We start from the raw sequence: 19,265 nt of genomic DNA on the forward strand, positions 1-19,265 counted from the left end.
TATTTTTGATAACATACTTGAACAAAATAATTTTATATCCAGTTAACTCTCTCACATGGGCTTGGTTCACATGACCTCTTTGTAATTGTTTGAAATTTTTTTTTTAGATTTAATATTTCTAACTTTAAATATAATGTGCATGTCTTCACAAAGTTTTGCCATATTTCACTTAATATTATAAGCCTTTAACTTACAAAAAATCATATTTCATAGTGAGGTATTTTAATAAAATAAAGATTTGACCATGAATATATTGAGTATTTGTTTTGAATAGTCTGTGTGCAACATAATTTTCATGTTAAAGATACTTTCCCTTCTCTCAAAAATCTTGAACTTCCTTTGTGTAATCTCTAAGACCTTGTAAATACATTTCAAATGTTTTTTTGTTTTTTTGTAAAACTTGATAGTTTATATGTTATTCACTTTAACCTAATTCAAAGCATTGTCACTCAAGTTGACCAACCTCATAACCACCAAAAAAAAAAAATCAAACTAAATCCAAATTACCCTTTTTTTCTTTTCAAGAATGACTTCATATTGTAATATCATACCACATGTTTACATACCTCTAAGTTCATAACAGTATACATCTATTTATAGAATAATAGTACACAAAAAGTAGACAAATACCATTACATCATAATAATTTTCTGGCTTTCTAATTCTGTGACAACAGTTGCTACTAATTTACCCATATTGGTGTTAACTTTCTCACAGGAATGATCTTCATGCTCTGAGTGAAATTGGCATTTAACTGTTCATTAGATAATATTATACAATACATCATTGAATAGAAGAAAACCTTGTTTCTATGGATTATAGGTAATATATAGTTAAATGTTAGATTGAACTATTAACAACTTATGAAAGAGAGGATGTGAAAAGCGGGTCTGACTTTCTATTCAGTAGCTCTGTAACTAACCAAAGTTGTAGTAAATGTGATTTCTCTGAGCAATGACAATTGTGTGGAGAATAATTTACGTTTAATTATACTTTTTCGAGGAGTGGAAGATAAAATAGGGATGATGGCATGCTAAGAGAAAATGTACATGTGTCACACTATGGGAAATTCAGGATTTTTTTAAATATTGCTTTGTAGAATTAAAAACTTGTATACTATTAAAATATGGATTATCAGCTAAGATTTTATGCTACACTAATTGGTATAACATAAACAAAAAATAGTTTAATATAACTTTGAATGTAAGACACTAAAACTATGTGTCTTGCCCAGTAAAAAATACACAGGTAGATACGATTAAATAAAAAATACAAAATCCTGTGACCCTTTATTCTCAATTTGCCCCAATGAAGAAAGGTCCACCTTTTGAAAGCACATGTATTATATATAGGATGTTGTAGTTTTGTCTTAAATTGATTTTAGTATCATAAATATATATTTAATTAAAAATAGTTTCAAGATATAAGTTCTTCTCTTTATGTGCATTGTTTGAATATGGTAAAATTAAAAATAATATTCAATGAATAAGAATTTTAGTTATTGGAATATTTAGCTGCTATCTGGCATGTTTGTTAAACCCACCAAGCTTATTTTATGAAAATTTCATTGGTATTCAAACAGATGTTATCTTGCATAATATTTTCAAGATTTGGAAAAACATCTAAAGAAATTATTAAAAATTTAAACTTGTGATATGTTCCTATGACTTCTAAGATAAATATTAAATTACATTGTTCTTCTCTGGAAAACAAGCTTTGTTTGTCAGTTTCTAAAAAAGAAAAAACGAATTGCTCATCATCTTATTCACTCTACAAAAGTAAGTAGATAATTAGCTGTTGTGTTCAAAGATGTTTTTTTTACATATCTTTCAAGTTGAGTTCCCAAATTAGTTCAGATTACACATTGTGTAGTCATAAAAGTGTGAGAATGGAAGGTTTTTGCTTATAAACTACAGTAAGGAAGGGATAAAAGGAAACATTATTTTCCAAATAATAGGTGTATTACTTAAAGCATTAGGCACATTTATTTTTTTGTATTTTTATTTGCAGAGATAGAGGTATATCGAGCAGAAATGGAAGGTATCCAAGTCAGGGGGAAGAATTGTCCTAAGCCTGTTAAGACTTGGGCTCACTGTGGTGTCAGCAAGAAAGTTTTAGAAGTACTAAAAAAGTATGTTATAGCACTGATGCTTTTTCTCTCCCTGATTATTAAAATCACTGTGTGATGTTTTAATAGAATTAGGAGTTATAGTATACTTAATTTTATGAATTTGCTATTTTGTATGTAAATTTTGAAATGGAAAGCTACAGTTTAGTAATTTATATACAAGTAAAGATTTGTGCGTGTATATTTTTGTTTATATGAAAGTGAGATATGAAAATATTCCACTGTTGAACTGTGTTTGGCTTATGGGTTTACTTTTTTAATATAGCAGCAAAAACATAATTGAATTAGTTTTTCTCCATAACAAAAACAGTCCAAGTTAAAGAATCAGAGGAAATAAAAAATATAGTATCCTTATTTTCTGATCTATCTTTCTATCAGCTAAATAACCTTTTTTTGTGTGAAATGTTAACCAAAAGCAATTATAGTTTTATTAATGTTCCAATGAATAAATCAGCATTTATTACTTTAGAGTTTGCTTTACTTCTAATAACACTGTTTTGTCACTAGAGTGTGCTTTCCTTGACAAAAGCTATTATTTACAAAGTGACAGTCAAAAAGTAAAATTGTATTGGATAGTCTTACAGCTAAGTACCAAATATTGAGTAACCAAACAGCTGATATACTTCAAACAGTTTAATAGCTTCCTAGGATATTTGAAACTATGGAATATGTAAGTCATGATCAAAATAAAAATGTCTTTTTGATATGAGGTAAATAATTCAGACTGAGTAGGATATGATAACAATACTTTAACAAAGAATAATAAAGGTAATTTCAGGTGAATATTCATGTTATAATTTCCCTAGGCTAGTTTCTACAACTGCCAATAATAGATTATATGTACATTAATTGTTAATAAACATAAACCTGTGTGATAATGATTATGTAGTTACCATGCTAGCTTGCTATATGTGGTGGTCACAAATATATAGTCTGTACTTTTTCTCTGCTTTAATGTTGTTGTCAGGTTTGTGATTTTTCTGACACTTTAAGGTGAGCAGGTGAGGAATTTCTTTTATGAGTATTGTCTGATCAGTGTGTGTTTGAGTTTATAGGACTTTTACTGTGTAAAGAAATTTGTATTCAATATTTATTGTAAAGAGAGCTGTTTCTGGTAGTCCATAACTTTTGTGTGTGTGTTTATTTACTAATTTAAAATTACTCTTCATGCAGTTTATATTAGATCTTCATCAAAATTCATAGTTATGGTGTAGGTATTTCATATGTTGTTAATCATCTGTGAAACCATGTTGTCTATTTGATGAAATTCTAAACTTTGTTAATTGACTTTCCAAAGCATCCTTTATCAGTTTTTTCACAACTGGTGTAAGACTGAAAGACCTGTAATTACTGGGACAACTTCTTTTACCTCCCTTGAAGATAGGAGTTACATTAGCTAATTTCCAATCTATAAGTTCACTATTCAAGAACTTACAAGAAATTGTAACAAAAGGCTCACATACCCAATTCTCAACCTCTTTTGAAACCCTTGAGGAAATATCTGGCCTACGAGCCTTGTCACTCTTTAAACTTCTCAATTTTAGTTTAACAAGCTCAGAATTCATGCAGTTGTTTTGTTCAACTTTGTTTTCATCTGTCAGTTGGTCAAGATGAGAAACACTGCTTAAGTCTTCATTAGTAAAAACTGAAGGAAAACGGAATCCAATAACCTAACCATTTCATAATCATCAGATACAAGCCTTTATTATTATCCTTTAAGGGTTATATCATCATCTTAGCATTTTGTTTACTATAATGTACACAAAGAAATCCTTGCTGTTAATATTTATGTTCTTAGCCAAATTGTTTTCACATATCCTTCTGCATGCCCTAATTTCTTGTTTGACCAACTTTTTTGATCTTCTGTAATACCAGTCAATTTACATTTCTCTAAATAACTTAGCTGCCCAATTCACAATAGATAATTCTTGTTACGTTTCTTCAAAATTTGGTTATTTTGAAATATGGAATAAAAATATCATTATTCCCGATTTCCATATGCAGCAAACCTACTATAGTAATGAACACTTGTATTTATGTGTTTCCAATTTCCACCCTTTAAACCATTTCTGTATTAGAAGTTAACAATAAATCTAAAATAGCATTATTTCTAGCAGGTTCCCTGACTAATTGCAGAGATGCCAACCATTATGATTTGAGCATAATCATTACGACTTTGGTGTATACATTACAACTATATGCTCATACAGACAAATATTACGACTTGTTGCAACTCCCAAATTATTATATATTATATAAGCTTATACAATAAAATGATAAATTGTTCCCCCCAGGGCTTGATAGGGGTGAAAAGAAAATTTCTAGATAGATACAAAAAAATTTTGATAATAAGTAAAAGGCATAATCCAAATGGCTACTTGAGATAATCATGTTTGTGCTTGAAATAATAAAAAAATATTTGTATCTTTGACGTCTACCAATAGTTCGAGTGCGGTGCTTCTACATTACTGGGTACGTGGGGGAATCCACAGTTACGTCATCAGTGCTTGTCAGCCAATCAGCGCTTGCGTAGATGGGTATTTTTTTTTTTAATGGTATAGAAACACCTATGTGATCGTTTACAAGATGGAAAAAAAGAGGCCTTGTTCACCAGATTGTCTTGTTTCTGGCAAATCTAAAAGTACTACAACTGTGAATCAAAAAGTTAGGAAAGAGTATAGTGCAAAATATCTGGTCATTGCATCAAAAGTTAGTGACAGTCATGCATTTTGTACAGTTTGTCACATCGATTTTTCTGTGGTGCATGGGGCCTGCATATCCAAGGGCGTTAAAGCGTGCGACTCGTAATCTGAGGGTCGCGGGTTCGCATCCGTGTCGCGCCAAACATGCTCGCCCTCCCAGCCGTGGGGGGGGAGCTGCCTTCCCTCTAGTCTTACACTGCTAAATTAGGGACGGCTAGCACAGATAGCCCTTGAGTAGCTTTGTACGAAATTCCAAAACAAACAAACAAACTGTGGAGCATGAAGGGATAAACAATTGTTCTAGACATGCAAATTTGGCATCTCACCAACAAAAGGCTGAGGTGAAGACAAAAACGATACAGATAACGACATTTATGAGTAAGAATTCAGAATACGAAACCATAAATGCAGAAGTGATATTCATGCAATTTGTCATTGCTCATAACTTACCCCTAGCTGTAGGCGATCATGCAGGACATCTATTCAGAAAAATGTTCCCAGACTCTGATATAGCGAAAAAATATGGCTGTGCTAGAACCAAAACTACAGCCATTGTACAAATGTTGGGTTGTGAAGATGACAAAATGATTTCAAGCATACTTATTAACAGTGTTTACAGTTTAGCCACAGATGGATCCACAGATATGGATGAATCAAAACTGTATCCAGTCATAAATGAGCAATCTATAGCAGTAATAAATAATAATAGTTATAATAATAACATAATAATAAACAGCTTAGAGACATTGGTCAGTGCTAGTAGCTGCAAATAATAAAGGGCTCTGTCTACAATCATTACACTCAGTCATTTGAAATAGTTGGCATCTCTGTAATTGGTGAAGAAATCCGTCTTGAACAGTTTCCAGTAACCTTTCTCTCTCATCGTTTGACTTTATCATTTCTCAGTCAGTATATCTGAAATTAAAATCACTTATAAATATGACTTCATTAACAGCTGAAATCTTGATCTCATTGTGAAGTTTCTCACTAATTTCATCAGTTTCATCTTTTGATCTGCAACAAATTCCCACTAAGACCTTTTTCCCTTGCTATTCTTGTAATATGAGGGTCATGGGTTCAAATCCCTGTCACACCAAACATGGTCTCCCTTTCAGCCGTGGTGGCATTATAATGTTATGGTGAATCCCGCTATTCATTGGTAAAAGAGTAGCCCAAGAGTTGGTGGTGGGTAGTGATGACTTACACTGCTAAATTAGGGATGGCTAGTGCAGTTAGCCCTCATGTAGCTTTGTGCAAAATTCAAAACAAACCAAACTCTTGCTATCTGCAAACTGAAACCCAAATGGATTCAGTCTCCTTCCTGTTATCTTTAGTATTCTTAACTTGACAGGATGTAACTCACACTTTACATACTATCTTTACTACTCTGTTCTATTAAATAATTTATAACCATGTATTTAAAAAAAAAAAAAAAAATTATCATTAAAACCATCTGCATTAAATCATATTTCAATTTTCCCATTATATTAAAATCTTCAATTACTACTGCTCCTCACTGGCACAGTGGTATGTCTGCAGACTCGTATTACTATAAACTGTATTTTGATACCTGTGGTAGGCAGAGCACAGATAGCCCATTGAGTAGCTTTGTGTTCAACTCAAAACAGACAAATGAAATCTATTCCTACCAGTGCCCTAGAGTTGTGTTTTATTCTTATACTTCTAGCATTATAGTAGTAGGAATTAATCCTATTCTTATACTGATTTCTTTACTAAACTTTTCTCTATATATCAAGTTTGTTTCATTTAGTTTATCTTTGTCCTTACAATACAGTTGAGTTAATAGCCCTTGCAAACATGTCACACTCTCTCTGACTGAATTTTAAACCATTCATTCCAAAATGTCTCCTACTTTCACTGAACTAATCTCACAAGTCTAACCAGTTAACCCTTGCATTATTAATTTCAGCCTAACATTTAGCCCTAGTAGCTAACTCAACTTTGTTGCATGTATTAACTAACTTAAAGAGGTCCTTATTTTTATATTTTAGTTACTTTTATAATAGTAAATAAAGAATAAAGATGAAAAACAAGATATAAAGTATTTACTTATTTCTCTTTTTTGCTGTTGAATGTCAGTGACATTTAAACTTACTTCTTTGATACTAATGGTAATAGTACACTAAATAATTTTTATTTAATTGAATAATGCACCAAAGAATACAGAACAATAACATAAAAAGTAGACAGTTTCTTTCATCATAATTTTTCTGGATTTATAACTGTGCGATAAGAGCCATTACAATTTCACCCAAGCAAGTCATCTTTGCAAAAATTGACAATTTTCTGTTCAGAATACGTTGTCATACAATGCATCATTAGATAGATGAAACATTGGCTTTCTATTGGTTAGAGATAATACTAAATTAAATGTAAGATAGAACTATTACTAAATCCTGAAAGACAGGATGTGACAGGTGTGTATTACAAGCGGGATCTGTTTCTCTGATGGCTATTTAACCAAACAAAATTAAAGGCTATAAAAATGATGGTTTTTCTGAGCAATGATGATTTTATAGTAAGTTACATTAAAATTCATACTTGTTGGAGAGGGTGGTGGATGAAATAGAAAAAGAGATGTTTAAACAAAATGTTACCTTCCTCACACTAGTTGAAATTCAGGACTCTCTTTCTTGAAATACTGCTTTCTATACCATTTTTTTTCTTAAGGTTTTCTTTTTCTCACCTGTGATTGCCATTGTTCAAATGTCTACTTTGTTGCTTTTCACACCCCTTTCCACAGCACTTTGATACTTCTCTACTTGGTTCTATCTTTATCTCTTCAGACTTCAGCCATTTGAAAGGCTAACTGTCTTTTCTGTCTTTCTTCCTTTTATATCTAAGCTGTGTGATCGTTCAGACTCAGACCATCTCCTGTGTTCTGTTTACGTCATTCATTGCTACTTATTATAGACATCTTCTTTTCAAGATGTACCCCATTGGTACCACGGTAAGTTTACGGATTTACAACGCTAAAATCAGGAGTTTGATTCCCCTCAGTGGGCTCAGCAGATAGCCCAATGTGGCTTTGTTATATGAAAAAACACAAACTTTTCAAGGTCCCATTCATTGTCTGTTCTTACTCTGGAACCTCTCTCCTTGTATGTTTACTAGATGAGTGTATGTCAGTTCTTCTGATTGGTGTATTCTTTCCTGCATGCTATTTTGTATATCTTTATTGTAAAATTTTAATAGAGTAAATATTTCATTTATTTGCTTACATACTTTTAATGATAGTCCATCTTCACCTTGCATCCTACCCAGTGTGTGGTCTTTCTTCATATAGTATACTCATTTCCCTAATCTGTATCAAGTCAAGGGTAACAAAGAATATTATGCCTATCCATCATATTTCTTATTAGCCCACTCATTAAGGTGGGGTTTCCCACTGCTATGGTTTATATATGTTGTTCTGTGTCTGTTCCACATTGTAGTTCCATTCACTATTGTGAAAAAAACCCAGTGCTGGTGGAGTGGATACCTACTTCAATAGCTTTTGTATGTCAAATTTTCAAAATATTTTCTGTGTTAACCCATCGCTTTTTTCCAGATAAAGATCTTTGTAGTGGTTAGGTCCATTTGTGTCAGTGCACCTCTCCATAGTCTCTTTAATATGAAATCTCTTCCTGGTCTTCAAGTGAAACATAGAAGACCTTTCCCTTTCTTAGCTGCTGTTCCTAGGTGGTTAATATATAGATTTCCTTACTAATTGAGCTACCCCTTCAGAGGAAGTTTGAGTGAGTAACGTAATGTGATAAGAAGTAGAGCAGAGGTTTATGGAGTATAAATCATCCCTGATTGTACTGTATGCCAATTTCCCAGTGGTTTTTAACCAGCCAGATAGAGCAAAGTATTCTAATTGGGAGAAAACTTAGTCCTCATCAGAATGTATACCAAGCTGTCATTTCTCTAGCCTCTTTTCATCTTGTAAATCTGATCTACTGTGTGCAAAATGTTGGTTGGCCATGTATTTTTCTGTCCATCTCTGTGACACATTGATTTATTTTTGCCTTCCTCCGATCAAACTTTCATTTGGGCAGAAAGTTTACTCTGCATAAGAAGGATTTGGTCTACCATGAGTGCTACCTCTCTAGTAAACCCCCACTATTGGGTTTTACACTCCTTGAGCTATTACCATCTGATACTTCTCTGAATGGGGCTCATGTAGATTTTCTATTTTGCACTAATCCCCTTCAACACATCAATGTGAAATTTTACTACTGTGAACACAAAAGAAAGTGGATCATTTTGAGAGCTAACATTTTCCTCACTTGAAAATATATTTCCAGTAGATTCTTACCTCTTTTTATATCATCCAGCCCTTTCTCCTACCACTAGTGCACATCCTTCTGCCTCTTTTAGAATTTTGTTAAACAGTACAACATAGAAATTTTTTGAATTTGCTTGTTAATGGGTTAATAATCTTTGTAGAATGATTGTTTTCCATAAAGTTTGTATAAGCAAAGTAATATAGTGTCAAAATTGAGGGAAAAATGATAATTATATATTTTACACACACAGAAATCAATGTTTATTTGTGTTTTAGTTATACTTTTAAATTTAATGGCATAAATTCATAAAATAGTAGTTCAATAAGATTTTGAATGTAAGTGAACAAACATGATGACTCATGACCTATCATGATAGTTAACGTTTACTTAATAATAGCTACATGCACAGTAAGTGACTTGAAATTTCATGCAGTTCTAAGTTTAGTAACTGTACAAATAAATCACAAATAACATACTGTAAGTCTCCATTTGTGTTTTTTAATTTAAAATTGCAGTGTGTTATCAGTCAATATTAAATGTTTGAACATGGGAGCATATAATTTTAATTTACAGTAGTACAAAAGTTCAACAGTTTTAGTTGTTGTAAGCATATTTTCACATTTATAATTTTTGGTAACACTTCTTTATTTTGTTTGTTTTATGTGTCTTAGTTTGTGTCTCTGGATGTTGTCGAATATTTCAGGCATAACTATGAAAAACCAACACCAATTCAAGCACAAGCTATTCCAGCTATAATGTCTGGACGAGATGTTATTGGAATAGCCAAAACTGGATCTGGCAAAACTGTGGCATTCCTGTTGCCAATGTTACGACATATTCTTGATCAGCATCCACTAGAAGCTGAAGACGGACCAATAGGTAAAAAATAAATACATCTTAACACTAGTTAATGCTGTGAAAGGGTGAGTATCATTATAATTGGAGCATTTGCTGTCAGTTCATAGGACTGAGAATAAATCAGAGTTGTAATCTTTCTGTCACAAGTAGTTGCATTAAAAAAAATAGTTTTTCAGAGTAATAAGTACTGCAGTAGTAGTTACATTAAAGTAATGTTAGAGTAATTGTAAACAGAAGGATAAGTAGCAGAGTAATGATTATCAAAGCAGTGAAAAGAAGGGTAATAGTTTACAACAAAGTAAAGTTTAAATTAACAGGGTAATGGTTAACAGAGCTGTATCAAAGTAATAGCTGTCAAAGAGGTAAGTAGCAAAATAATAGTTATATTAAAGTAATGTTAATGTGGTAGAGTAGTGGTTATCAGATTGTGATATGTAATGGAATCATAGTTATATCAAAGTATTGTAGTGAGCAGTTAAGATAATGTTTAATTTTTACATGTATTATATTACTGCTTGTTGAAATATTTTGTGTTAGTTATGTGTTTAAATGATTTTGTAAAGATGGCACTGTATGTATTAACATTGGTAAAAACCTAATGTAAATAAAATTTGTGAATTAATGTCAATTGGTAAAAAATTATTATAAATTTTAGACATTCTGATATCTTATTTAATCAGTGTTTCAGCTTTAGGTCTTAGAAACATTTTTGACTAAGAGATAAATATATAGCACAGTAAGCAAAGCTTTTAAGAGTCTTGTAGTCTTTGTTGAGTCAATGAAGATTCCAGTATAAGAGAAACTGATTATTTAACATTAAGATTGAATAATTAGGCTATGTCTAGTATTGTTTATGAATGTGAAATATTTTGTACCAGTAGCTAATAAATTAGTTATCATGAAATACAACAGTGGCTCAATAGGGATTGTAAGGAATTGCACAAAACCTTAATATTGCAAATGTTCAAGCAAAAGACACCTTTATGATAAAGATTTAATTTAAGGAACACTAAATTTTTTTTAATGTTAAAGCGGTACATATATACAAGTGCACAAAAGTACACATCTGCTCAAAATGGTGCATTTGTAATTATTATTATTCTCTTGCCAGCCTACAACAAAAACAGCTTAGTATATTGCACTCAAACCTTTTGTAGAACACTAAATAAGTTACTGTGAATATTGTAGAGGTATTCAAAGGTTGATTTGTTTTTTTCTGTATTTTACTTAAGCTAAATAAAACATTCTTATATAATCAATGTTATCATTACCCTTTGAAGTAATTTTTTTTACAAATTGGTTTTCCTTTAAAAAGCTTAATAACAGGGTGAAACAGGAATTACCAACCAATAATAGATTGAACATTAGATTACTAACAATTAAGAGTTCAATATTCACTTGTTTGTACAATATAGAATCAGTGTCTTTAGGGAACCAACTTTTATATTTATGTATGAAGTGAAGGAGTAAGAAAAAAAGTCAATGCAAGTAAAATGTTATGACACACATTCAGAGACTTCAAGAGACATGAAGAATAAATACTACAAGAGACATGAAGAATAAATACTTCAAGAGACGTGAAGAATAAATACTTCAAGAGACGTGAAGAATAAATACTTCAAGAGACGTGAAGAATAACTACTTCAAGAGACGTGAAGAATAACTACTTCAAGAGACGTGAAGAATAACTACTTTGAGACACATTAAGGTTTATTAAAAGTAGTGTACTAGATGTTTGTGTTCTATTCCAAAACATTAACCTCCTTTCACACTTTGACTTTATCCCAACATGATTTCTGTTCTCTGTCTACTTAATCACTGGTATGAATTATATGTTGCTTGCTTCAGTTGTTATACCCCACTATACTGCCCATTGTGATTTTGATATCTTGTATGCTATGTTGTTGCCAACAACTCTGCTTCTAGAAATAGTGATTCAGATATGAAGTTGTTTGAAGAACAGAAAAATAATTCTAATATTAAGATTCATTATCCCCCATTTTGAGCAGTCACCAGAAGAGCACCATGGCAGATGATATTTTACACAAGCCCTGAGACCAAATCATATTGATCTCAGTGGAACATGTTGCACCTATAATCTAGTATACTACAAAGAATGTGGGAAACCCAAAACAAAAGGGTATTGGCAATAAATCATTCCCGAGTCAGTGCAAACAGCCATTTTGCCAGATAATGTCCAAAAGTTACTTGATCAACATTTTGAAAACTTTTATTGGAATGTGTGAAAAGAGTTGTTGAGGAATAGTGTTAAGCATGTAATGTATGTGTTGGGACCATCTAAATCTAGGAGAGCAACACTCAAACTGATCCTGACTGTAGCAGCATTGGAAACAACAGCAACCTGTGCCGTGGGGCCAATGCTAAAAACTGATTGGAAATACATAGAAACTAGTATCTATAGATTATCTTACAAAATAGCCAGAAGCTTATTTAATTCCAAATAGAAAAGTAGCTGTAGTGACAAAAATGTTCATTGATTAGGTTTCATACTAACCAGTAGAGAAACTTTAAATCAGCAGTATTTATATTTAACCACATTGCCTCTGGTGCCATTTTTAAATTTTGTTTCTGTATATGGTACTGCACTACATTAAAAATTTAATTAAACTACTTTACTATCAGTATATGTAAGTGAAAGTAATATTATAAGGTTGTTGTAATTTGAATTATCTTATTTAAATATTAATTAGTTTGTTTCAAAGGGAATCTTCTCTTTATTTTACCTGTCACCCCTTCAGTAACTTTGTACTTCAATGTAAATTTACTCATTATGAAATCTCGTTGATCAGACTAGCCATAATTTTTATAGCTTTTAATTTTATTTAGATAAAGAGTTATCCAATAGAAAATTGGAACCCTCTTGTCATATCCTTACTTTCTGGATTTGTTAATAGTTCTTTCTTACATTTAATTCTGTATTATCTCTATCCAATAGAAAGACATGGTTTTCATCTCTTCAATGGTGTATTATATTATATTGTTAATTTGAAATTGATGTATACCTTTACGAGTTTAAAGCTACCTAGGTAAAGAGAATGTAGTTTCATGTCACAACCTGAAGTCATTCGAGAAAGAAAAAAAGGGTAACTTAAATTTATTTTGATTTTTTGTTTTGTTTTGGTGGTTACAAGGTCATTCAAGTTTACCAACCCTATAGAGTAAGAATAGAGAAAATAACAGTTTAAAATTTTACTAAAAGCAGTTGTTTTAAATATATCTAAGAAGTTTTAGAAATTACCAAATTAACTTTCAGATTTTGGAGATGAAGAAAAACATTTTTAAGCTTCACAGGAAAATCACTAAACACAGACTATCTAAAACAAATACTTGGCTTATTTGTAATTAGTTCATTTAAAATACTACAATAAAAATATGACATTTTGTATGTGAAAGATGATGTTTGCAAAAATAGTTTTAAATATTTTGAAGATATATGATATGTTAAACATTAATAGTATCAAATTTATAATAAAGATTTTAAATGGGTCCAAAGAGGTCACATGATCAGTCATATCAACCAAACCTGCATTGAGAGAGTTAGATAAGAAATTTTTTTTATTACAAAATACAAGAAAAAATCCAAATTGTATTATTTTCTAAAGCTGCATACTTTTAAGAAAGTTTAAACTCACAAGAACAATTTCATCCACTGGTTTTATTTTTGGAATGAAATGTGAAGAAAGTGATGTTTCCAACTTAAAATTAGTAGCTGGTAGTAATAGGGTTAAGGAATGCTATGAATTACTGGAAATAAAGAAAACCAGCCTAACACTATCACACTCTCAGTTAAAAGGAATGATAGAATGAATCAATTTGAAAGTTGCAAAATTTAGTGAAGAATATAATATCAGTTGGGTTATTAAATTAACTAATATTGTTCATAGCCTAAGGGTCTACTGTACATATGAAGCAAAAGGCTGTACTCCAACCATAATGTGGGACAATAACATTGACTGTCAGTAGATATGATCATCAGAAGACCACTGAATGCCAGATAATATTTATAACTATGAGAGGAATCTGTAGGAACAGCTAGCAGAAAGATACCAACATGCAAGAAGGAAAACCTTATCTTAACAAGAAAGACAAGGGAGTATTACTATCATGTCAAGCCACATTCACATTAGTTTGATGCCGGAGGTCTTAGTTGTTTTCATACATTTTATAGGAAGAAAGGGAAGTTTTCAAAGCTGCAGAGGAACAGCTTTCAGATGTCACATGCTAGATAAATAGGGATTACCAAAAGAGGCTTAGGTGATCCTTGTGAATTGGCTGTGAAGGTACTGTGTTCTTGGAACAAGAAATACCAGAGGTCTGGAAAATGGCAAAGGAGCTGACATTCCAGGTGAAACTGATGAAGACCATACCCATTGCTCAAAAGCACTGGCATTCACTTCAATCCTGCCTGTGGTGAAAGACCAAGTGCTTCAAAGAAAGTTACTCAAAAAAACGACAGATTTACTGGTTTGATTGGGAGTGAACTATAGACATAAACAGTGTGAATTGTTTTCTTTATGTATTTTTAATTTTGCTTAATCATTTGAAATTTGGGCAAGGGATAGTTTTGTGAATAATTAAAATATTTTTATATGTATCAGAATTATGTTAATGTTTGTGGAAAAACATTTGTTCTATAGCTGTTTATTTTGGAAATTATTTCATAGAGAGGGCACTGTATGCATTACCATTGTTTGATAAAACCTTGTATAAGCAGTTTTCTTCAGTTTTGATTAAGAATTATATATACAGTTACGACAGAAAGTATTCATACCACTGCGTCGTGAGTAGTTTTTTCCTCATAACTTAAAAAGTATCATGATTATGATAATGAAAGTATAATATATTATAAATATTATACTTACACACATCTACATAAATTTTTATGTAAATTTAATGATAAATAAACCGTTTACAAACAACCAAACATAGGAGGGACAGAAAGTGTTTGTGCATCTACTTTAATGGTCAGTTGTGTAGCTTTACAGGTGAATTATTTGGTGTAATCTCTCCTCATAGCCCTCCATGATAGTTTGACAGTACTTGACTGGTATTTTCTTCCATTCTTCTTTAAAGAAGGCCTTCAACTCTTGCAAGTTTTTCAGATGATGCTGATGAAACCTGGTCTTCAACTCATGCCAAATGTTTTCAATTGGGTTGAGATTGGGTGACTCTGATAGCCACTCCAGAATGCTTATATGGGTCCTCTGCAACCAGGATTGCACATATTTTGATATGTGCTTAGGGTCATTGTCACGCTGGAAGATCCAATGATGCCCAAGCCGCAAGTTCTGAGCATCATTCTTGATATAAGTGCCTAATATATTAACGTATTCTTCTTTTTTCATGATTTCGTTGATGTGGTGAAGGCTGCCTACACCAGAAGAGCTGAAGGAACCCCATAGCATGATCAAGCCACTTCCGTGTTTAACTGTAGGGACGGTGTTCTTTGGAAGATTTTGTTCCCCCTTCTTACGGAAAACATTGTAAACTTCATTGTTGCCAAAAAGCTCAATTTTAGTCTCATGTGACCAAAGAATACTCTTCCAATAGGTAAAGGGTTTATCTACATGCTTTCTTGCATACCTCAATCGTGCTACTAAATGAATATGGCTTTAAATATGGAGTTCTACGAGGACGGCATGCTTTGAACCCAGAAGAACGTAACATGTTCGTAACTGCAGAGGTGCTTATTTCAACCCCAGTTTCCCTTACCAGTTTCTGTATGTCATTACGTGTTAAACGAGGGTTCCTACTAACTTCTCTGAGAACCTTCCTGCTGGTTCTCTCTGAAATTTTGGAGGGGCCTCCAGAACGAGGGAGGTTAGCAGTTGATCCTGTAAGCTTAAACTGGGAATTATGCTTTGAACAGTAGATTTTGGCACATTAAGTTGTGTAACAATACCAAAAAGAGACACACAAGACTTGTATTTTACAATAATTCGTTTTTTTAAATCAGTGGACAGTTGCTTTCTGTTTGCCATGATGACCAAGCAGATAATGATGGAGATGGCGCTAAATTGCTGGAAGTAAATGTTTTGCTGGCTAAATTCCAATAATTATGAACCTAGTGTCTAGTTCTGGAATGATATAATGTTGTTTATTTGCCAAACTAAACAAAATTTTTACAGGAATATCAGTTTTTTCACATGTGTTGAAATGTACAAACACTTTCTGCTCCTCCTATTTTTGGGTGTTTGTTTATAACCAGTTTATTTGTCATTTGATTTACATAAAAATTTATGTATATGTGTGTTAGTATAATATATATAATATACTATACGTCTATTAGCTTAATTGTGATACTTTTTAAGGTATGAGCAAAAAACTACTTGGGATGCAGGGGTACGAACACTTTCTGTCATACCTGTATGTAGTACAGTAGGTGAAGCTTTTGGAAGACTTAATTTTCTCAACGAGTCAATGAAAAGTTCACTATAAGAAAAACAATTTGGTTGTGTTGTTTAAAAACTGCATAGACCTGTCTTGTTTTGTTTGGGAAAGTGAAATTTTTTGTACAAATGACCAATAAACAAGTTATTCAAATTAATAATTATACTGTTCACTTTTGTTTTGATTGGCCCAGGATAATATTTAAGTAACAGGATGATAATTATATCAAAGTAACATCCAGGAAGCAGAGTAAATGGATGTTGATGTGACAAGTAGCAAAGTTATGAATATCCAAGTAACAAGTAGCAGAACAAAGAGTATCATAGTGATAAATATCAGAGTAATAGCTGTCAAAGTATGTGTGAGATTAATGCATCAAAGCAAAGAAAGTAGCAGTATAATGATTAACAAAGCAGTAAGTAACATATAGTGATAAGTAACACAGTAGAAGTTATTCTAAAATTCTATAAGTGAAAGCAAAGAAGAATATTTTATAACATTTGAATTGTACTACATCTGCCATGTTCAGTGCTTACAAGGTTTCAAACCTGATACTAGTACTCATCAGGCCAGCAGAGAGATGATAGGCATAATAGTGTTTTAGACATTGTATGTATATGTGTGTACATATTTTTTTGATGTTTTAATTTTCATTTATAAGGTTTTAGAGATTATTGAAATGAAATATGAGAAGTACAAGATGAAAAAAAATTTAAGTGAAAAGCATCTGGCACTCAGTAAATTTGCAGATCAAACTTTAATCAAAGTTTTGTTATAAATCTTAACTTCTTTTGTTAATAAAATGTTGACAGATTTCATAAAGATACATTTTGTAAACATCTGTTTTCACAGTGTTACGTCTGCAGTCATATTACTAGAAACCAGATATTGATACCTGAGGTGGGCAGAGCATAGATAGCCCTTTGTGTAGCTTTGTGCTTAATTACAAACAAAGTAATAGTGACATTAACTGTATTTTGTAAGTTTGAAATTATAGTAAATCTTACAGATGTTAATTCTCTGATGGACCATCCTCATGTGTAGGTTTAAGCAAGTTAATTGTAATTATTATGAATATTTATTTAAGCCACTTACAAATAAAGTTTTAGGGTAAAAATTAATAACATTGTTAAAGTAATGTTAAAATAGCAGAGTTATGATCATCTGAGCAATCAGTAGAGAAGTAGTTACATATTAATAATTTTAAAGTAGCAGAGGTGTCATTATCAGAGAAGTAAAAAGCAGTGTATTAGTTGCACATTATCAAAGTCATAAATATCAGGGGTAGTAACTATAGTAAATAAATGCCTAAGTAGTAAAGCTATGGTTATCAGAGTGATATGTAGCACAGTGATATAACAGTACATCTCCAATCTTATGACACCAGAAACCAGGTTTTGATACCCATTGTGGGCAGAGCACAAATAGCTCATTGTGTACCTTTGTGCTTAATTACAAAGTAATAGTGACATTATAGTAATGTTAAACTAGCAGAGTTATGGTTATCAAAGAAATAAGTAGCAGAGTGGTGGTTACTTGTAATAATTACCTAAGTATTGGCTGTAAAATTGGTAAGTAGCAGAGTACATATTATAAAAGTGGTTAGTTGTAGAATAATAGACATTATTAAAGTGATCAGTAGCAAAGTAATACTAATCTGTGCTTTTAATTTTTTATTTTTTTAAGTTAAAGAGTTTGAAGTGTTTGTTTGGTATGAAACAATGAAATGTTTTCTATTATTTTTAAAAATGCTTTCATATTTTTATGAAAACCCATCAGACACTTCATTTTCTAATTTTAAGCAGAATTTACGATGGTACTCTGGAGTTTAGACTAAAAACTGTGTTCTTTGTTTTGAATAATTGTTTGAGCACTAAGTTTGATTACTCAGCTTTGATTAACAACTGATCTTCCAGATATAACCCCCTCCATATGGATTCCTGTACGTGGTGAGGGGACCTCCCAGGGAAGGTTCTGTTCTATCTGGTTACCTTCTCTGGGATCTAAACATCCACCCACGTGTTTGCCATGCTTGGCGACCCGTGAAGGGGAGGAGAGGATCCTGGTGGTTGAGGGGTCCAACCCTAACACACCACTTTGGCCTCGAATTCCTGTAGATGGGCGGCCTTTGGTTGGCCCCCCTTGGGTCAATCGGCTGGTCCACTTGGGCTAGAGTCAACCAAGTACCAGTGTTGGAAGTTCTCAACGGGTGTTGTGGACATTGTGCCTGATGCTGGTGTTTGGGTATAGTGCACACGAAACCCTGGCGTTGCTGCATTGTCCTTGCGTGACTTTGTAGTGCGTCCCCTTGTAGGGCTCCATGGTGGGTGGGGTCAGTGGGTACCGAGATTTTTTCCTTTTCCTATGGATCCTCTAAAAAATTTAAATAAAATTGTAAAAAAACAGTCAATGGGTAGCGACCACGTCTTGAATACTCAGAACAGCAATCTTCAACATCAGTAACACACATTTTCTTATATTACATTCTCTTTCGAAAACCTTTAGGGCAAATGTCCCCTTTTTTTATTCAAAAGGGACTAGAGGGACTTGCTGGCTCTCCAAAATCAGTAAAGAAACTTCGATCTGGTGACATATTGGTTGAAACATCCACATCCCAACACAGTGAACTCCTCTTGAATTCAAAGGCAATTGGGGATATACCTATTGAGGTTACACCCCATGCTACCTTGAATTCTTCACGAGGAGTTATTGTTGAAAGGGATTTGAAGAACGTCCCCAGTCAGAGATTCTCGCTGGTCTCTCCACTCAAGGAGTTTCTGCAGTGAGGCATCTCCACCGCAAAGATGGAATTACACTGCCAACAAATACCCTCGTTTTAACATTTACTTCACCACGCACCTGCCACCATCAAGG

At 32.5% G+C, this 19,265-nt stretch overlaps 1 protein-coding gene across 1 annotated transcript in view; it reads left to right on the forward strand.

Moving 5' to 3' along the window:
- Prp5 (pre-mRNA processing factor 5) overlaps positions 1-19,265 on the forward strand; it is a 96,882-nt gene that overhangs the window by 40,144 nt on the left and 37,473 nt on the right. Inside the window, 2 exon segments of the mRNA XM_076507836.1 lie at positions 2,011-2,131; positions 9,826-10,001. Of these exon segments, the coding sequence (XP_076363951.1) occupies positions 2,011-2,131; positions 9,826-10,001 (297 nt within the window).

The sequence above is a fragment of the Tachypleus tridentatus genome, chromosome 6 (genome assembly GCF_004210375.1).
Source record: "Tachypleus tridentatus isolate NWPU-2018 chromosome 6, ASM421037v1, whole genome shotgun sequence".
In the NCBI taxonomy this organism is placed as follows: domain Eukaryota; kingdom Metazoa; phylum Arthropoda; class Merostomata; order Xiphosura; family Limulidae; genus Tachypleus; species Tachypleus tridentatus.